General features: G+C 42.0%; 1 protein-coding gene across 8 annotated transcripts in view; it reads left to right on the top strand.

Annotated features, from left to right (window-relative positions):
• The window catches only part of CEP350 (centrosomal protein 350), a 110007-nt gene that overhangs the window by 14937 nt on the left and 72818 nt on the right, over positions 1–22252 (top strand). For 6 of the 8 annotated variants that reach the window (XM_075936824.2, XM_075936823.2, XM_075936825.2 and 3 more), the window contains exons 5-10: positions 6962–7605; positions 11014–11127; positions 13675–13788; positions 18719–18865; positions 19676–20340; positions 21451–21572. In XM_075936824.2, coding sequence (XP_075792939.2) covers positions 6962–7605; positions 11014–11127; positions 13675–13788; positions 18719–18865; positions 19676–20340; positions 21451–21572 — 1806 coding nt within the window. The remainder of the gene's footprint in view (positions 1–6961; positions 7606–11013; positions 11128–13674; positions 13789–18718; positions 18866–19675; positions 20341–21450; positions 21573–22252) is intronic. The other 2 variants (XM_075936821.2, XM_089780604.1) reach the window with 1 other exon arrangement.

Below are 22252 nucleotides of genomic sequence, written 5' to 3'. Positions count from 1 at the left end.
ATAATCCACCCCCCCATATTTAGAATATCACTGAAGTGTTGTATTTGTTGCTGAAAATGAATTCTTGTTCTTCTCCTGCTTCTGCTAATCACCTATAGTAATGTGCTGTAATTCTACTCATTTCTACTAAATCCAAGCATGTCATTCTTAGTAGTGAGGCAATACATTTGCTTTTAAAGATCTGAGAGCTAGATAATTGGGATTTCTAAAGAGGTCTAAGTGAGTTGGGCACTCAAGCCTCTTAAGCTATTCTGAAAATTCTAGCCCTAATCATTATTAGTCTTCTCAGCTTAGAAAAGAGATGTCTCAGGGGTAATATGATTGAGATCTACAAAATCATGACTGGCACAGAGGAAGTAGATAAGGAAGTGCTATTTACTACTTCCCGTAACACAAGAATTAGGGCTCACCAAATGCTATTAATAGGTAGCTGATGTAAAACAAACAAAAGGAAGTATTTCTTTACACAGTGCAGTCAATCTGAGGAACTCTTGGTCAGAGGATGTTGCTGTCACCAAGGTGTGTGGCGTCTCAGGCCCTGCACCCCATCCACAGTCAGATATTGCTCTCAGCCAGCCGGTAGAACAGAAGGTTTATTAGTTGACAGATACACAGCACAAAACAGACTTGTCAGCACAGGAAACAGGAACAGTCAGTACAATCCATCTTTGGGAGAGGGGGCCCAGAGCTAGGGCCTGTCTCTTTTCCTGTGCCACAAGCCAACCGAGATTAACTCACATGCCTAGCAGCCTTGTCCTAGCCCCCTGCCCGGCCCCTCCTCTGGCTTTTGTCTTGCTTCCCGAGCAAAAGATGTAACCTGGATGCCCTCCTCTCCCCCTCTGTCGCTCAGATTATGAAGGGTATCAGCCATTTTGTATGTGCAGGAGGCTGGGTAGTTTCTTCAGTGAGAATCACACCTGAAATTCCCTTCATCACCTATGTATTGGTACAGTACCCTGGGAAATAGAGGCACACATGCACATGGGGTTACTATAGGACAGTAGAACTCACATACTACATAATAAGGGGAATAAAAACCTCAGTTTGTCACAGTTACAAATCCCAAAACTATAACAGAATTTAAAAAGAGTCAGATAAATTCATGGAGGTTAGGTCCATCAATGGCTATTAGCCAGAATGGTTAGGGATGGTGTTCTTAGATTGTTTGCCATTGTTTATTTGTTCATGCTGGGAATGGATGACAAGAATGGATCACCTGTTCTGTTCATTCCCTCTTGGGCACCTGGCTCTGGCCACTGTTAGAAGACAGCATACTGAGCTAGACGGACATTTGGTTTGACCTAATATGGCCGTTCTTATGTTCTTAGTCACTTCTTGCCGTGTTAGCTTTTTTTCAACAATTTCACACTGTTGACTCATATTTAGCTTGTTCATTGTGACCCCTAGATCTCTTTCTCTAGTACTCCTTCCTAGACAGTCACTTCCCATTTTGTATGTGTGAAACTGATTGTTCCTTCCTAGGTGGAGTACTTTGCATTTGTCCTTTGTTGAATTTCATCTTGTTTACCTCAGACCATTTCTCCAGTTTGTCCAGATCATTTTGAATTTTAATCCTATCCTCCAAAGCACTTTCAACCCCTCCCACCTTGGTATCATCCGCAAACTTTATAAGCATACTCTCTATGCCATTATCTAAATCATTAATAGAATCATAGGGTTGGAAGAGACCTCGGGAGGTAATTGAGTCCAACCCTTTGCCCAAAGCAGGACCAACCCCAACTAAATCATCCAAGCCAGGGCTTTGTCAAGCCAGGACTTAAAAACTAGTAGGGATGGAGATTCCACCACCTCCCTTGGTAACCCATTCCAGTGCTTCACCACCTTCCTAGTAAAACAGTTTTTCCTAATATCCAACCTAGACCTGCCCCACTGCAACTTGAGACCATTGCTCCTCGCTCTGTCATCTGTCACCACTGAGAACAGCCTCTTCCCATCCTCTTTGGAACTCTTCTTGAGGTAGTTAAAGGCTGCTATCAAATCTCCCCTTACTCTTCTCTTCTGTAGACTAAATAAGCCCAAATCCCTCAGCCTCTCCTTGTAAGTCATGTGCTCCAGCCCCTAATCATTTTGGTTGCCCTCCGCTGGACCCTCTCCAATGCGTCCACATCCTTTCTGTAATGGGGGGCCCCCGAATTGGGCACCGTATTCTAGATGTGACTTCACCAGTGCCAAATAAAGGGAAATAAGCACTTCTCTAGATCTGCTGGCAGTGCTGCTCCTAATGCAGCCTAATATGCCGTTAGCCTTCTTCGCTACAAAGGCACACTGACCCATATCCAGCTTCTCATCCACTGTAATCCCGGGTCTTTTTCTGCTGAACGGCTGCCTAGCCATTTAGTCCCCACCCTGTAACAGTGCTTGGGATTTTTCTGTTCCAAGTGCAGGACTCCTTGTTGAACCTCATCAGATTTCTTTTGGACCAATCCTCCTGTTTGTTTTGATGAAGATATTGAACAGAACCGGTCCCAAAATTGATCTCTGAGGTACCCCACTTGTTATGCATGACTGTGAACCATTGATAAACTACTCTCTGAGAGTACAGTAATTCCTCATTTAACACTATAGATGTGTTTCTGAAAATGTTTGTGCTAAGTGAAAACGTGCTATGTGGGGTCAATTTTCCCATTAAAAATAATGTTAAAGGTGGGGGTTGCATTTTAGGCGGTGGTAGCAAAGTCAATTTTTTGTTAGTGCTGGGTTGTCAACATCAACATTAGATATCTAGCAACACAAGATATCTAGCAACACAAGTCACCATGGTTTGTTAAAACACAAAGATAAACACGTGAGTGGAGGAGTAGTGTGACCACGTGTATTCATCCGCTCATGCGTATTACCACTGTTTTCACAACTTACACTGCAGTGTGAAGTAGTCCGCCACTTGATTATTTTCATGTTATTTCGGGGACGGTCGTGTTATTCGAAAAACATTCCCTAAAAAAAATGTGCTATTGCAAAAATGTGTAAAGTGGGCACGTGTTAAATGAGTAATTACTGTAATTATCCATCCAGTTATGCACCCACCGTATAGTAGCCTTGTCTACTAGTCTTTCATTGATTTATTCATAAGAAGACCGTACAAAACTGTATCAAATGGTTTACTAAAATCTAGGGTTTGCACATATACTGTTTCCCTCTTATCCACTAGGCTTGCTATCCTATCAAAGAAAGCTGTCATATTGGTTTGGCATGTTTTGTCTCTACAAATCTATGCTGACTGTTCCTTATCTTATTGTTTTCCCGATGTTTGTAAATGGATTCCTTTATTATTTTCTCCATTATCTTTCCTGGCACAGAAGTTAAGCTGACTGGTCTGTAGTTTCATTGGTTGTCCTTATTTCCCTTTTTATAGATGGGCACTATATTTACCTTTTCCAGTCTTTTGGAATCTCAGCTAATGGCTCAGATACCTCATCAGTCAGCTCCTTAAGTATTATAGGATGCATTTAATCAGGGTTTGGTGACTTGCAGACATCTAACTTTTCTAAGTAATTTTTAACTTGTTCTTTTCCTATTTTAACTTCTGAGCCTACTTCCTTTTCTCCAGCATTCATTATGCTAGGCATCCAATCATCACCAAACTTCTTGGTGAAAACTGAAACAAAGAAGTTGTTAAGCACCTCTCCCATTTCCATATTTTCTGTTACAGTTTTTCTTTCTTCATTGAGTAATGAGCCTGCCCTGTCCTTGGTCTTCCTCTTTTTTGTAATATATTTGTAGAATGTTTTCTTGTTACCCTTTGTGTCTAGCTAGTTTGAGCTCATTTTGTACCTTCGCCTTTCTAATTTTGCCCCTACAATATTTGTGTATATTCGTTCTCTGTAATTTGACCTAGATTCCATTTTTTATAATGGGTCCAGCCCCACTGTTATCTAAATATCAGTAGAAACTAAATGTAAGCAAACATAAAACTTCTTTTATGCCTTTAGACTCCTCTTTCCAACTATTGATTTTCTTACTTCTTGGCTACATAGGATGCAGAATGGGGCATGTCAGTTTGGCTGGGGGTTCTTTTGTCAATTAAACTGTTCCTGTTGCTAGTTCCCCATCTGGAATAATTTTTTCTTGACATGAAATGGAAGAGACTAGCTTTTTACTTCGTGAAGGTTGTAAGATCACATATTCAAGTCAGGGCATTCAGATTGTATTGCTTGCACTGATTGCCAATTGTCAGTGTCCTGTGTACTTTTGTAATATACATTACTAAGAGCCTATATTTAACAGGGGAAAAAAGAAATAGAGAATACCGTGTGCAGTGTTATGCACATGGCTTCAAAAAGCTCCCTTGAACATACTGGCCAAAGGACTAAGCCTAGTAGACTAGATGAAAAAGTCTACCATTTCACCTCAACAGACCTGCCATGCATTGGCACATCTTCACCACCATAACCTCAGTAAACCTTACATAAATTCTACTCTAACACGCATACATCCTAGATACTCAAGAAGCTGGCTGAGGAGATATGAGCCATCAACAAATCTTCAAAAATTCATGGAAGCCAGGAGAGATTTTTAGAGGACTGGAAAATGACGCTATACTGGCCCATTTATGAAAAAAGGGGAACAAGGACAATCCAGGGCAGTCAGCTTCATTTCAGTTTTGGAGCAAATATTCAATTTGCAAACACCTAGAAGATAATAAAGTGATAAGTAACAGTCATGCATTTTGTCAAGAACAAATTGCATCAAACCAACCTAATACAGGTTGAACCTCTGAAAACCAGGACTCGGGTCTGGCCACATCCATGATCCGGCAGGACCACAAATACTCCTGGACCAGAGAACCCAGGAGTCTAATGGTTAGGAGGAAGGAAGCCTGTCTGGGGGAAGCAGGACTGGAGCCTCACAAAAGTGTTGGGAACGGGGCGGAGAACCCCAGCAGCCTTTGGCAGTGCGGGGCTAGGGAACCTTGGCTACATGGAGTCTGGGTCCGAAGAAGCCTGCAGGGCCATTGGCTGGAGAATCCCAGTTGCCTGCAGCAGCATGGGGTTGGGGGCTGAAGAAGCCTGGCTGCCTGTCTCAGCATGGGACTAGGGACTGGAGAACCACAGAAGCCTGTGGCAGCATGGAGCCGCAGAAACCTGGCTGCCTGCAGTCTGTGCGGGGCCAGTGAACCACAGCGGTGCAGGGCTGGGGGATCATAGAATCATAGAATACTAGGACTGGAAGGGACCTCGAGAGGTCATCGAGTCCAGTCCCCTGCCCTCATGGCAGAACCAAATACCGTCTAGACCATCCCTGATAGACATTTCTCTAACCTACTTTTAAATATCTCCAGAGATGGGGATTCCACAACCTCCCTGGGCAATTTATTCCAGTGTCTGACTACCCTGTCAGTTAGGAACTTTTTCCTAATGTCCAACCTAAACCTCCCTTGCTGCAGTTTAAGCCCATTGCTTCTTGTTCTATCCTCAGAGGCCAAGATGAACAAGTTTTTTCCCTCCTCCTTATGACACCCTTTTAGATACCTGAAAACGGCTATCATGTCCCCCCCCGCAGTCTTCTCTTTTCTAAAGTAAACAAACCCAATTCCTTCAGCCTTCCTTCATAGGTCATGTTCTCTAGACCTTTAATCATTCTTGTTGCTCTTCTCTGGACCCTCTCCAATTTCTCCACATCTTTCCTGAAATGAGGTGCCCAGAACTGGACACAATACTCCAATTGAGGCCTAATCAGCGCAGAGTAGAGATGGAGAACCCTGGACGCCCATGGTACCCTGGGCTGGTGGCAGCAGGGTGGACAGCCTGGCTGGGGAGGGGGAGAGAGAGGGGGGTCCAGCTGGCTTGGGGCCAATGGCAGGGAACACCTCCCCTAGTCTGGAAAATTCTCTTGTTTGGGACCAGTCAGGTCCCGTCACTGCCAGACCAGGTGGATCCAGCCTGTAACTTTCTTTGATAGGGTAACATGCCTTATAGCTGGGGGGAAGTGATAGATGTGGGGTATCTTGATGTTAGCAAGGCTTTTGGCTCTGTCTTACATGACCTTCTCATAAATAAACTAGGGAAATGCACCCTAGATGGAGGGTGCATAACTGATTGGAAAACCATTCCCAGAGAGTAGTTATCAAGCTGGAAGGGCATATAGGCTGTGTCTAGACTGCCTCCCTCTGCCAAGAGAGGGATGCAAATCAAGCACTTTGGAAGTGGAAATGAGCCTGGGATTTAAATATCCCAGGCTTCATTTGCATACTCATGTTCCGACGCTGTGCCGATTAGGCTCAGTGTCGAAAATGGAAGTAAAGTGTAGCTGCGGCTCTGCCGACAGCGGGGAGAGCATTTCCCTAGTTTATTTATGAGACGGTCATGTAAGACAGAGCCAAAAGCCTGCTAACATCAAGATACCAAAGATATCAAAGAAAGTTACAGGCTGAATCCCCCTGCTCTGGCAATGACAGGACCTGACTGATCCCAAACAAGAGAATTTTCTAGACCAGGGGAGGTGTTCTCTGCCAGTGGGGTCCTATACAGATTGGTCCTGGGTCCGTTGTGTTCAATATCTTCATTAATGATTAAGATAATGGCACACAAAGTATACTTTCAAAGTTTGCAGATGATAGCAAGCTGAGAGGAGGTTACAAGTGCTTTGGAGGATTTTGACACAGTGACTAGGATTCTCTCTGACTTAAGAAGCTCACAGGTGTTTATACTATATAATTCATATAGATCAGGATTTCCCAACCTATGTATGGGTCAGGACCCAAATATGGGTCACCATTACGTTTCAAAAGGGTCGCCAGGTGTCTCCCCAGGTGGCTCTTAAGGAGCCATTCGCACATTTTTAAAATTGTCCTGGGTTACCAAGTCTTCCTGAATTGTCAAAATGGGTCCGCAACTGGAAAGGGTTGGGAACCGCTGATATAGATAATAATGACACTGGAGTTTTTTCAAACTTTGTGCTGTTTCTACTGTTTTTTTCTAATGTTGACTTTCTTTTATGGTAGAGAGACTTATGGTGTGCCGTCTTACCAAAGCTCTAGTCAATTGGAGGCGAAATGTTTACTGTCTGGGTTAGACAGTACTGAAGCACACACTAAAAATGGAGGACTGAACCATATGATATATGTCCGGGAAGAACTTGACTTACATAACAGAGATTTTGAAAGCCCACGTTCTTCAGCAGCAGATGACACAGTTGTTAGATATTTGAATGACCGACCAGCCATAGATGCTTTGCAGAACATCGAGTCTCTTTTTAAAGCTGCACCTCCTACAACATCAGAGGAAAAGACTAGTGGATCCAGAAGAGATGAGAACAACACTAAAACTCCTTTGAGTAGCATAGCCCAGGATGCTGAACTAAAAGGGATAAGGCTGGCAGAGTCTTCCCCTTCTTCTACTAGTACTTCCAGTGCCCACAAACTGGAAATCTTAAAACGGAGGCAGCATGATGCTAAATTTCATGATGCTAAATTGGAGAAGCTGAAGGAGCGGATTAGGAAACAATGGGAGCATGTAGAAGATTTAGGCAGCAAAGTACAACTTTTTGGATATGCTGAGCAGCCTGTAGTGGTAACAAATGTGGAGAACGCAGTGACGCCAAAAGTCAGAAAAGTGGCAGTTGCACCCCCTGCTCCAACATATAAAGGTATGTACATCCTTTATCTTGTGTTATTTATATATGGGGGGTGGAGAGAGAGAGGGGAGAGCTTTTGTGGAGCAGCATGTCAAAATATGGCAATTGGCTTGTATTTTCTGTCTGGGGAGTAATCAATTCTGATTATAGGCAAGAAATTATGCCATCTAAATGTATATATTTAATATGCTTTACATACATTATAATTTCTCCTGCACTTTCTCCTCAATCAAGACAGAAAATTAGAGCATACTATATCCTTACTCTCTCAGGTTACCAACATTCTAGGTGCATTTTCATGTAGCCCTGAGCAGAGTTTGGTAATTTATATATTCTGAGAAAAAAATTGTTCTAATCACTTTCTCAAAGGTATGTTAAAGATGAACTGCATTTTTAAAAGTTTAAAGGTTTGAAGCGAAAGCCAGGAAACGCTTTTCACTTCTCTACACTACAGAGAAGATCGAAGTTGCCACTGTCAATCTTTCAGGGTTCAAATGAGCGGGTCTAGTTAAGACATCATTCAAACTGAGAGGGCCGCTCCTGTTGATGCCAGTAGTCCTGCTTCCATGAGGAGTAAGGGAAGTCAAAGGAAGAGTGTTCTCCCTTTGACTTCCTGCAATGTGGACGGCTCCAAAAGTTGAGTTACGCTACTTCAACTTCAGCAATGAAATTAACTTAGCTGAAGTTGTGTATCTTAATTTGACCTTGTCCCGTAGTGTAGACATACCCTTTGTATTCCTGTTGAAATATAAAGAGGATAAAATAAAGTATTGTTCTTAACTTCTGGCCCCCACAATTTCGGAGACAATAGTAATGGGTGTGTTCTAACATTGTTTCGTAATAGAATTTACACTTTTTTTCAAAGACAAACAAAGGCAGAAACCCCAAAAGGTACAATTATTAAGATTAACGAAAACATCCTTCAGAGTTCAGGGAATTCATTCAGATAATTCAGAATGAGGCTTCTTGAGATTTATATGAATGTATTATATTTTTATGTACAATTTATAAAGTTGTTTACTCATTGAATGAGGCTTTTTTAAAGCTGTTTCTGACTATAATAGAAATACAGTCTTGTGCACAAGAACTTTTTTAATGGAACTTCTTTTAAATTTGTTGAACACACACTAGAAATGGACCCTGCCTGTGAAATTAGGGTCTGGTTTTCCCTTTAAACTCAGTGATACTTTTGTGAGGGAATAAAGTATGAGTCTTCCGATAAATGTGTGGAATTCAATCCAAAATTTTAGGTGCCTAGGTACTCTTTGTGCACAATAGAGCCTTTGAAATCTAACATTTTGATTAGTTTATGCATTTCTCCGAAATCTCAAAAAATGAATCTTGGTCTTTACTCTCTAAATTGAGATATTGAAGAGGTATGGAAGGAATGAACAGAACAGGTAATCATCAAGTAATCCATCCCCTGTTGCCCATTCCCAGTTTCTGGCAAATAGAGGCTAGGGATGCCATTCTTGTCCATCCTCGTTGATAGCCATTGATGGACCTATCCTCCATGAATTTATCTACTTCTTTCTTGAACTCTTTTATAGTCTTTACTTCTCAGCATCCTATGACATGGAGTTCCACAGGTTGACTCTGCACTTTATGAAGAAGCACTTCCTTGTGTTTGTTTTCAACCTGCTACCTATTAATTTCATTTGGTGACCCCCTGGTCCTTGTGTTATGTGAAGGAGTAAACAACTCTTCCTTATTCATTTTTTCAATACTAGTCATGATTTTATAGACCTCTGTTATATCCCACTCTTAGTTGTTTCTTTTCCAAGGCGAAAAGCCCCAGTCTTTTAAACCCCTCTCCATGTGACAGCTGTTCCATATTGCTAATCATTTTTATTGCTTTAAAAAAAATTTCCAATACCAAGATAACTTTTTTTTTGAGATGAGGTGACCACATCTGCACACAGTATTCAAGATGTGGGCGTACCATGGATTTACCTAGATGCAATAGGATACTCTGTCTTATTCTCTAACCCTTTCTTAATGATTCCTAACATTCTGTTTGCGTTTTTGACTGCTGCTGCACATTGAGTGGATGTTTTCAGAGAACTATTCACAATTACTCCAAGATCTGTCTCTTTGAGCAGTAACAGATAATTTAGTCCCCTCTTACTATATGTATGGTTGGGATTATGTTTTCTAATATGCATTCTTTTGCATTTATCAGCATTAAAATTCATCTCCATTTTGTTGCCCAGTCACCTAATTTTGTGAGATCCTTTTGAATCTCTTCACAGTCTGTTTTGGACTTGACTATCTTGAGCAGTGTAGTATCATTTGCAAATTTTGCCACCTCACTGTTTACCCCTTTCTCCAGAACATTTATGGATATATTGAATATGATTAGTCCCAGTATGGACCCCTAGGGGACACCACTAGTTACCTCTCTCCATTCTGAAAACTGACCATTCATTCCTACCTTTGGTTTCCCATCGTTTTAACCAGTTAAATTATGGGAGCCTGGAATTAAGAAAAATAGCTTATCTTCTTCATATTTCAACATGAACAGAAAGTGAAAAGCTTAACCTTGCACTTCCTGTCTTTTAACCAGTACTTTTGGCAATGCTCCTTGTTAACCTAGTGCTTATCAACTGCTTGCGATATAGTACATTCTCATAATGTAATTTACCTTAGCAACTAATGATATTTTATATGGTGCCGAAGGCTATGTCTGTATTACAAAGATAAGTCAACTTATAACCACCACATTAATTATCATGATCGCTGGTGTCCACACTTCCTCCTTTCTGTCTGTGGTTTGTGTCCTCACCGGGAGCACTTCTACCATTTTCAAACGGGCAATGTGAGGAATCGAAAGCCAGGGTTCTTAGCTTCGTGTAGGTCCCAACTGGGAGCCCAGCTGCCCTCCAAGGAGTTTTGCCTTCCCATCCCAAACTGGGAGTGGGTGGGCAGCTACCCAGGACATCTCACCTCCAGAGTGGAGTCTTGTCTGGGCAGCTGCTGTGCTTCCGGCAGGGAGCCAGCATTCAGAAGGGTGGGGATGGCAGGACTCCCAATTGTGAGCTGGGAGCCTAGGTGGCAACTCGAGTTAGGAGAGGGATGGCACCTGGCTTGGCATGAAGACCGGATAGCAGCACAGCTTAGGAACCAGAAATTGGCTTTTTTGTGAATTTGGAGCTGTGAAATTGAAAAGAGTAACACCTAATACCCGATGTAAGGAACACACTGTCTATGTAGATCTCACTATACCGACCTAAGCTCTACACCTCTTAAGGTGGTTTTATTATGTTGGCACAGCAGGGAAGTTATTTCAGTGGGAGGAACATTTCAGTCTATACCTCCACTGTTATGTCAACAAAACTATGTAGTATAGACAAGACCTACTAACACATTTTTTCCCCTAAAGTTTTTAAAAGAAATCTGCAAAATCTCTGTTTATCATAGGGTTCAATCCTGCTGAAACAAAGATTCGCACTCCTGATGGAAAGGTGTGGCATGAAGAGGAATTTCACAACATCAGTAGGGAATTGTATCGAGATATAGCACTCCAATTAACAGGTGAGAAGAAGATCTGAGCTTATTAATATGCACAAGCTTCTTTGAGAGCAGTTATAGTTGCTATTCATGCAACTTAAGCTGACAAAAATCTATGGTACATGAAAAGTTAAGCTACTTAATACAGTAAACTTCCGATAATCCGGCACCTTTAGAACCCACGGGGTGCTGGATTATCAGATATGCTGGACTATTGGAAGGGGGGGCTATGAGGGGTCTGGGGTAGGGGGATGCCCCCTCAGACCTCTCATAGCCCCCCCCTTCCGGTAGTCCGGCTCTGCCCCAGGTGTCCCAATTCAGCCGCTGCTGGTCAGTTTCAGCAGCGGCTGAATGGGGAAGCCGGGCGCAGAGCAGCTCCAATTGTCCGGCTGCCCGGAGCACTTCTGGGTTCCCGATGGTGCCAGACCATCAGGAGTGCCGGAGCATTGGATGCCGGACTAATGGAGTTGTACTGTAGTATATATCCTGAACATCAGTGTTTTTCAAACATATTTGAGCACATCCCCATTCTTTGTGTCTGTAATGGTTTATGCCCCCTGCCAAATGAGTAAATATACTCATAAAAATCAACATGCAACTCTCAATAAACATTTTTAAAAAAGGTATTGATGAATTTAAATATATAGTAATGTAAATTTTAACTTAGATGCTGTTGGCTGCAGTATTGCCTTCAGTGCTGTGCTCTTGGCCAGCAGTCATTGTTCTTCAGCCATCCAGCTCTGAAGGCAGGGCAGAGGGCAGCATGAAATGTACTTTTTCCCCCTAAAGCTTCTCTCACCCAGAATACATTCCATGCCTCTCACTTTGAGAAACTCTGCTGCACTCTGTCCACAGGCACTTGAACTGTCTGAAAAAAACTTCTTTCGCCCTGCAAAACATTTTTAATGAACAGGGTATTTTTTAAATAAGTCAAATTATTGTTTTATTTTGTGGTGGCATAAAAATTGCAGTTTGAAGTGGAACAATTTTTCATTTGATTTTTCAAATTTCCCATTATGAGAGGTAAATTATATCAAACCTGCTATTAATACATGAGAAGTCTTAGGACACTTCTCCCTCTGCTCAAGGGAAGCAGAAAGTTCAGCTGTGTCCATCATTGAGAAGAGGAGCAATAGTGGAAAAGCTTTTCCAGTAAGTAGGGATGTGAAAGGTTAACTGAGTAACTAATTAACCTGCTCCTTCAGTTGAAGAGATCATCTCAAATAGCCGATTCCAAGTAACAATCTATAGTCATTCATGGTACGTACTGTAAATACATATTGAGATTGTTCTATTAAAAGTGAACACATTGACAGATAATCTAACTTAGATATATATTCACTATGTCCTGTAGGGTCAGCTAGACCTACTTTGTTTTTGCAGCCTGGTACTGAAACCAGCAACAGACCTGAAAATTCAGTAGCACTTTCAAGAACATCTCTGTCAGAAATTGAGGTTGTTTTTTAATTGTAATCATAGACACACAAATCCTACTCAGTGGAATTGTTGATTCTGAATTCCCCCATTGGTTACACTCTGTTAAACATATTTTAAAATAAAAATTGCCCTGTTTACAATAAAATTTTAAAACAAGATTTTTAAAACACTTTAGCTAAATGCATTTTAAAATACCTTTTATCCTAGCTTATACAAGCACATTGGTAACATTGCACTTGCTCACATTTGGTTTATTTTTTGAACGTTTTTGTTGCAGCCAAAAAGGCTAAGGCTGAAGTCTTTTTTTTTTTTTTTTTTTTTTAAATTAAAGCTTAAATGATGAAGAACAATTCTGAATCTACACAGCAGTCAAATAGCCATGGCTGGCCTGAGTCAGCTGACTCAGGTTGCGGGGCTGACAATTTCGGTGTAGATATTTGCCCAGTGAGTCCAAGTTAACTGAGAGAGGCCAGTAAAGTAGAGGATGTTCAACTGCAGTGTGGACATGTCCATTGGTGTATTTTGTGGCAAATTCTGCCTGCACTATTGCAGCAAGTACCATGCTCTGCTGTTCAGTCTGTCACATTTTAATAGATTGGTTGGGAGTCAAGGATTAAGTATGCTAACGTGCATAATGTAAAGGAGGAGGGTGAACAATGAAAGGAGCTAGATATAGCCCATTCAGATGCACTTTGCTAAACTTTGTCACTTAGTAGAATAAAAAAGCAACAGTAATTCAGAATATGACTTTTAAACCCAAAATGAACTTCCTAATGATCTGTTATGGCTGCTATCTGTGCATATTTATGGCTTAGCAGTTTTCTAGTATTTATGTGAACAGTGTTTGATACAAGAGTGTTTGGGCAAAGCTATACAGATAAGCCTAAGCAATGCATTGTGGAATCTAATCTCTGGGCCTTGGAGTAGGAGGAGCTAGCTACCTAGCTGTTTCTATAATAGATGGAACTGTTATACTGTAAGGGAGTGGGCATGACCTAGAGAGCAGTCATGCTGCAGTTCTCTGTTTAACCCCCACTTGATGAAGGTAAATGCTGAAGCAAGTTTGCTTCTCTGTTTTTTACCCCCTTCCCCTGGGTGTCAACTAACAGTTCACACACAATGTCTGCTTTTCAGAGGATTCAACAGGGAAAGAGAAACCACTTGAAAAAAACAAGGAGAAGAAAGCAACAAGACCAGTGCGCAAGGTCCAAAAGCTGACACGGTCATCAAGCCCAGATTCCAAGCCAGGTGACTAGTAGTACTCTTGACATAGGCTTCTTTCTAGAGCTGTATGTTCAGAGATTAGTTATCCACCACTAGATTTTTTTTTTCCCTGTTTACAAAATTTTCTTTTCTCCTAGTGCTGTGTGCAACTCAAAACAACAGCAGATTGTGCATATATTTCACAGGGGTTGTCTGAGAACATTCACCAGTGCGCTGGAAACCAGCAGGACTGTTCTTGCCCTCCGCATCTGCCTGTGTTTTCTTTCTCGAACATTTACTGGCAGGGACACACCCATCTGAGTTCCATGAATGCTTTTGCCAGTCAGTCATTAACAATAGAGAGGCTCCAGACAGTTTCCCCTCAGCTCCCCAGTTTAGGACTTCACAGCTATACCATCTTGTCCTAATCAGAAGCCTAAATAGTGTAAGTTACCAGTCCAGTCTGCTCCTCCCTCAGTGTGGAGAGGAGAATGCACCAGCTCCTGTTCCTGAGCAGATTTCCCTTTGCACTTCAAACACCACACTGTTTTAGATAAAAAATGTAAAATAGATGTATTACCTACAGAAAGATAGATTTAAGTGATTCTAAGTAATAAGTGTACAGATCAAAGTAGATTACCTAAGAAATAAAACAGAATCGCAATCTAAGTTCTATAAACTTGACAGGATTTGAATCAAGCAGTGTCTCATCCTGATGGTATAAACAATTCACCAATCTTCCATATGCTGGCTAGGAATCTGGATCTTCCTTTCCAGCCTGGGACCACCTCCACAGTCAAAATCTTTGTTCTTTAGGTGTTTCTAGGTGTTGAAATACAGGTGCATAGTCCATATACATATCTTCATATACAAAAATAATACATGCATACAAATAGAATAATTGTATTCAGCAAACCATAACTTTTCCTTTGACATGTGTTATGATATATTTTGCACAAAATTTGTTGCTTTGGGGTGTCATAGTGGACACCACCTGTTGCTTTTCTGGTGCCTATCCTATCTCCCAGATAGATGCTAGCAGTGATGGAGGGCTCCTCAGCTTCCACTGCTAATAGGTGGAATGGAGGCAATAGAACCTGTTGTGTTATACTCCCATGGCCTGATGAATTGGGAATACAATGAAGGAGTCATTTTCCTTTCTCCTCATCCCTTCCTTCCTGTGCACATGTCTAGATTTGGGAATGAATTAGGAGGCTGAGGGGAACAACTTCCTTTTTCAGTTTCTGTTCTACCTAGTTTCTCCATTCCTTTTCTGTACTTCAGTTGAAAAAATTATAAAGGAGATATTTTTCCTTTCAATTGTACTAACCTTTGGTATTATAAGTAACAAAAGCAAATGGAAAAACTTTCAGGTAGAATTATTTTGGAATGAACTTTTAAGTTAAATAAGCAATCATCAGGATCAACCCAATCAATATATTAACATAGATTAAAAATGTACAGGGCATTTATTTCTGCATATTTCATCTCAGAAAATACACTGGTCTGTAGTTAGCTCTTTTTTTCTTTAACGAGGCTCATAGAATTAAGCCTTGTATGATTATATTGCTCCCAAAGCATTTCAGGGAACAAAGTTACTGTGGCACAATATAGAACTTGTGCACTCAGGATATGATAGTCAGGGAAGCAATATGTAAATGTCTCATTTTAGTTATGATAACTAATAATTGAAACTGGTATTGAAAGTACCGGCAGTCCCCAGGTTACGTGGATCTGACTTACGTCGGATCCCTACTTACGAACGGGGTGAGGGAACCCCGAACTAGCTGCGCCCCCCTCCCAGCAGACCGCCGTGGCGGTCCCGCTGCCAGCGTCCTCTGCGGCTAGACAGGGAGACTCGGAGCAAAGCCGCGGAGGACGCAGGCAGCAGGACCGCGGCGCATCTGGGTGGTCCCGCCGCCCGCATCCTTCGCGGTGAGAAAAGCCGCTCCGCATCTCCCTGGTCTGCTGGGGGGGGCGTAGCTAGTGTGCACCCCCCACCCCCAGCAGACCAGGCTTTTCTCGCTGACGCCTGGGGTAGAGCAGCTAGGGGGCTGCCGGGTTGGTCCCACAGCGCCGAGGTGCAGCGCTACTGGACCAACCCAGCAGCACTCCAGGTGCTCTGCCCCAGGCGTCCCCAAGTCAGCCGCTGGTGAAACTGATCAGCGGCTGACTACAGGAAGCCCGAGGCAGAGCTGCTCTGCCCCGGGCTTCCTGGAATCAGCCGCTGATCAGTTTCAGCAGCGGCTGACTTGGGGACACCTGGGGCAGAGCAACTGGGGTGCTGCCGGGTTGGTCCAGTAGCGCCGAGGAGCGGCGCTGCGGGATCAACCCAGCAGCACCCCAGCTGCTCTGCCCCAGGCGTGTCCGATTCAGCCGCTGCTGGTCAGTTTCAACAGCGGCTGAATCTGGATGCCAGTTCTGACTTACATACAAATTCAACTTAAGAACAAACCTACAGTCCCTTTCTTGTACGTAACCTGGGGACTGCCTGTAAATGGTAGCTCGAAGCTGTTTCTTTTCTGCTCTGTTGATTTTGTGGTGTTCAGGAACTGTGAATGGATAAGCCTTTTCTCTTACTTAGGAGAATTCTCAAAACTAACAGAAGTTGTGTGTTGTTCGAACTTCATTTTGGTTTGGGAATCTGAAGATGGATTTCCCAAAGTTTGAAAGGGTAGCCTGAATTAAGAAGAGTTTGTGGGCATCCTGGGTCAAGAATGGAACAACATCTCCTTGAAAAGAAAAATACTTAAGAATTTTCCATAAAATATTTATGATTGTACCGTTAGTCCAGAAAGGGGAAGTAGCCCAGATGCAGTGGTGTTGCTGCACCTATCTCCATATCAGATTATGGTAGAATTCTCTCTCATTTTTGTGCTGAAATTTTTAGAGAAGAGACATAAGAGCTATCTCAGGCTATGTCTACACTATGGAGTTTTTTTCCAGGATACAGAGGTATCCTGGAAAAACTCCACTGCATTCAGGGAACACGTCTGCTCTTCCAAAAAATTTTTCGGAAGAGCAGACGCATTCTTTTGGAAGCCTTGTATTCCTCCATTTTATGAGGAATAGGGGCTCTTCTGAAAGAGGAGGTTTTTCTGACATTTAACCCATGTAGACAGGTCAAATATCAGAAAAGTCTCTTCTGAATAAAGAATCGGAAAAAGATACGCAAATTGCAGCTCACAATTTGCGTACCTTTTTCTGAAAACCCCCCCAGCAGTGTAGACATAGCCTCAGTGGCATATCTGTAATGATGTTTTCTCCCCCTTCAGTCACTGCAGCAACAGAGTGCATAATAAGCTATGTCCTGCAAATAACTGCAGCTCACATTCTGCTTTGTTAGCTTCTTTTAGTGGAGACAGCTGGCCTGAAATAAAATATGAGCTCTTCTTTCTGGAGGGGCATACATTTGATTGAGAGCAGCAAGTTGGCCAAGAGAATCTCTTTGACTGGTGCATCTATTTTTAAAAGGTTCATGTTAACCTGTCTCAAGTTCAACTTTATGCAAGTTCAGAAAGCACTTGCATAGTTTTACAGTTTTAAGTAGTCACTGAATTAGTGGCTTTTCAAATTTTTCTCATAGAGGTCTACTGCTTCCGTTAAAGGAGTATTGAAGATACTGAATGTCAAAACATACTAGACCTAGCGGTGTTGGGTTTGCTTTTTTAATTTAGTTAAATTCAATGGCTAGGTTTTGCAGAACCCTTTAAGGCTATAATCCCTATTTCTTTGTCTAAAACTATGCTGATATGCTAGTTTATGAACATATATATTTGGGAATCCCAACTAAGAGAGAGGCTTAAATTGACCTGATTATTAATTACTTGCAAATTAGGTGTTTCTCAGCTATAATTAAAGTGATAGATGGCCCAAATTAAATAATTAGTGCACTGCTTTGTTTTTGTATGTACTTTTCATCCAACAATCTTGGTACTGTACTTCAAAAGATTAGGAAATATTGTGTGGAAAACTAATTGGAAGAAAAATTAGATGAATGTATATGTTTAACCTTACAAGTGTTCAGTGAAGATACCTTTGTACCTGTTCTGCCAACCTCTGTTCTGATAAAGGATAATAGAATAATATTAATGTCGGTTTGGAAAAATAAATAACTGTGATGATGCCCTTTATAACTGCATTCTGTTCCTAAGCCATGCATAAACCATTAAGATAGGGTCTAGACCCTTTCAGCTTCCCTTCTCAGAATTCATTGCTAAAATGCAGTGGATTTTCTTAGCCCACTGTTGTGGCCTCACGTTTGTACATCCATAAGAACTATCTATCTCAGCAGCAAATTTGCTTTAAAAATGCTATTGCTTTTTAAAGTCTTTTAGTGTAAACTAAATTGATGCTCATTTAACTTCAGTACATAAAGGTGAACTATTCATTTTCCCCCTTCCCTATCCCTCTGGGCCTTTTATTCTCACTACAGGTTGAACCTTTGTGGTACAGGACTCTCTGGTCCAGCAACATCCGTGGTCCATTAGGACCACGGATGTTGCTGGACCAGAGCACCCCAGTGCAGAGGATGTCAGCAGCTGGCAGCCTTCAGGGCCAATGGGTTGGGGTCAGGGAGCCTTTCTGGCTGGGGCACAGAACCCTGGAGCCCCCTGGCTGTGGAGGGCGGAGTTCCACTGACTGGAATGAGGCTCATGGAAGCCCCACCAGGTAGGAACACGGGGTTCTGCCAGCTATAGTGAGGCCCCACTGGCCAGGGGCAGGGAGCTCCGCTGGCCAGGGCTGATGGCAGGGAGCTCTGCCATTTGGGAGCGTGGAGCCCTGCCTGCCAGAGAGGCTGTCGGTCAGAGAGAAGCCCTGCTTATCGGGAGCACGGAGCCTGGGTTGTGAAGTGAAGCCTTTTCCATTGTTTGGAGTGTCATGGTAGTTCTTATTGTATAAGTATAAGGGTTATGGCAAGTACAAGATACACTGGAAAATACATCCAGTACTTCATTTTCTACTCTTTGTCTAGGTGGAGGACATCTGATAAGTACATCTTCTTGGCGGGATGGACAAAAGCTAGTGAAAAAGATTCTGGGTCCAGCACCTAAAGTAGAGCAACAGCATAGAAGGGCAACATCCAGTGACAGAACTGGGAGAGAGAGAGCTACTAAATCCCGTAAGCTATGCTGTATTTAATGCTAGTTTTTTCTGTTGGGTTTAATTTTTTATATAATAACTTCGCAAACTTCTAAGATTTGACGAAGCTCCTACTATATTAGGAAGATGCAGCTGTTAAGGTTGTACTTCAACTAACTTCATTACAAATCTGAATAAATTTTATGTACACCAGTGCATGTGCAAATGTGTACCACCAGTAGAAACAAAAAAAACCTAGCAGTGGGCACTCTGCTAATCAGCTGGGCAGTATTTGAATTTCTCATTAACTGCTGCACAAGCACGCAACTTGTAATAATTTCTTTGCCTAATGTCTAGTTTCATTCTGAAACAAACTTTACAGCATATTTGTAAAGCTGTATGGGAGGGATTTAATTATAAATTGATAGACCCTTAACTATAATTGTGCTAATGGGAACTATTAAATTATGTCCATTTTGGTAGCAGTGTCATGGCTACAACCTATCTGTTTGAATTACCACTAATATATATAAGAGCTTTAGAAATTGTTGGCTCTGCTTGGTACATTAAAATGTTTTGCAGATATTTCAGTGGTAGTTTCTACTTCTCAAATCTTAGCCTTATATATCAAACACATTTTAATATAGTGCTTTCAACATATAAAACAGAATGTTTTTTCTTTCGGATGGAACTGACAAGAGAATACTAGCTCATCTCCTTCCTTTTTATGCTCTTCAAATATTGACTATTTTTATATGATTGGTTTGAAATAAAGAAAATCTGTCGTCCTCATCTTTTTTTTCCTATTCATAATGTTTAGAGGTAGCATCTGACACTTTTTATTCTTCAGCAGGCCCTATTGGTAGGACCGGGTCAGATCCCAGGTTGGATGTTTCACACAAAACATGTCCAAGAAGTTCTGAGTGGTCAAGGAGTAAAGTACATTCCGAGAGTAACCTGAAGAAAGTGGATTCTACTCTTCCAGATAGTAAACAAGATGAAGAACATACCTCCTTAAATAAGGACTTTTTGCCTGTGGAGATACAGGGAATTCTTGATGATCTGCAGTTGGACTCAGTAATTCAGAGTACAAAGCAAGAGAAAGATGGGGAAAGGCAAATTCAGAAATCTGCAGTGCCTACACAAGGTGCCAGGAGCCACAGTCCAACAAAAAGAAAACCAGACAAGTTAGCTGCTAGTGAAGAGCCTCAAGTTATCTCCAAGAAGCGTCATTATGACACAGATGAGGTTCGCCAGTACATTATTAGACAGCAAGAAGAGAGGAAGAGGAGGCAGAATGAAGAGAAGAAGGCGCAGAAAGAGGCAGCGGAACGGAAGAACAAACGACTTCAAGAGCTTTATAAGAAACAGAAAGAGGCTTTTGCAAAGACAAAGAACATGCCAACTTCTGATCCTTCAGCAGCTAGGCGACTACAGGAAACGTATTCTAAATTGTTGCTGGAACAAACTTTGCTAGAGGAAGTGTCTCAGTTTGCTACTGCACAGGAAATGCAGGTATGGCAGTTTCATCACTTCAGTATTTTAAAGATAGTCATAGAAATCGAGGGTAGAATACTTAGGAAGGTCCTGTATTGTCTTTATTAAGATTAAAAACAGCAGAATGTCTTTGCTTCAGCACGACACTCCGTCATGATGAATGGAAATTCACTCTCTCCCAATTCTAACCAGCATCTGAGTTTAATGTTAGGGATATAAGATCTTGTTTAATCAGTTAACTATTTACACAAAGGAACATACGTTTAACTGGTTAAATGATTGATTGGGATCCTGTGGGCAGAGGGGGCCTCTAGACCAGCTGGGCCCACCCTGGGTGGGGGCTGCTCTGGAGCACCCCCTGCCTGTGGCATGGCAGGCCTGGCCACCCCAAGGCGTGAGCAGGGGTGGCTCCTCCACCCCAAGGCATGAGCAGAGGACTGCTGCATCCTGGCTAGACCTGCTGCTTTGTGGACTGCTCTGACCAGGCCAGGCCCATAATGAGCGGGAACCGCTCGGGCCAAACTGTGCCACTCTGAGTAGAGAGTTGCTGCAGCAACGTGGCATGGTGGGCCCCATCAGGCTGGGACTGACTCCTTCCCACACCATAATGGATCCGGCCAGGGCTGAAGCAGACCTCCAGCCCAGATGGTCCACCAGTTAACTGGTAACCTTTACCGGGTGATGCTTACCGGTTAACTGGTGGCATCCCTATTTAATGTATTGATTAACAGATACAGTGATCAAAACTTAAGACTGCATATAATAAAACTTCTCAGACTGAATGAGGGACTTCGGTTCAGATTACTTTTGTCAGCGTTGTGACTATTGATGTCATTCAGCTCACTTCTATTTGAGACTTACTGTGAAACATGTCTGTTAGATGACAGGTCATCACTGTTAACTTTCTTGGTTCCTTTTTGGCTGGTTCAGTGTGAGAGTTAAGCTTGTTTCTCAGTCAGTTTTGTTGGGATAAAAATCTTGAATGCCCTCTTATTTTTTCTGTTTTTGCATGCTATTAAAACTTTAATGTTGAGTTTTTTCTGGTCTCTGAATTGCAAGAAACTTAAGCTTCTCATTTACTTTGAGCATCTGAAAAAGTTGCTGTTAGCATCTTCTCTTTATTTCTAGCCCATGCCTGGATATCAACCGTCTGGGGAATCTGACAAAGAAAACAAGGCGCAGGAGCGTCCTCCTAGTGCATCTTCCAGTAGTGACATGTCCCTGTCAGAACCTCCACAGCCTCTTGTTAGGTAAGTTGGTATGAACATTTCAGTCAATGCCTTCTAGTTCTCCATAAAACACGGTACACTTCTAAAACAATTCCTGTTACAGTGATTAGTGATACAAAAGCATTTTATGGCAGTAGGAATATTTGAAGTGGTATAATATATTTTTATTTTGAGGTTGTACATAAATTGATGCACAAAAAAATAATTTTTGTTACCAGTCTGCCTCTAAATAGCAGCATCTATAAATAGCATTTAAAATATAATTGACATCAGCTGCTCTTATTCTTCTATAGATATCTCAGAGAGATGTGCATTCTGCATCAGGGACTGGTTTTTCCTCTGTCATCACCCCTGTGCAAGAACAAGTAATCATATAATCATATCTGCCAGTTAGATTGTCATTGTCTCTTTGAATGACCTCACTGTTTTCTTCCCCACTTTCAGACTGAGGGTCAAACTTCTGCTTCTCACATTTAGGGCTCTACACAAGTCTGTGCTTGCATTTCTGGTCTCCAGCTTGCTCCTATTTTCCCCCTTCTGCTTCCTCCAAAATACTCAAATAATATCTGTCCATTTCCTTCATACATGGAATAATTTATCTTCCTTTGTGTGTACTAAGCTTGTTCATTTTCTGTGAAGCTTTTCAATAATCCTCTAAAGTCAGAAGCAGCATGGAGTGGAATCTCTGTGCAGTGTTTTAA

Source organism: Pelodiscus sinensis, chromosome 9, assembly GCF_052426305.1.
Source record: "Pelodiscus sinensis isolate ZL-2025 chromosome 9, ASM5242630v1, whole genome shotgun sequence".
Taxonomy (NCBI): domain Eukaryota; kingdom Metazoa; phylum Chordata; order Testudines; family Trionychidae; genus Pelodiscus; species Pelodiscus sinensis.
This window is presented reverse-complemented; position numbering and strand designations above follow the sequence as displayed.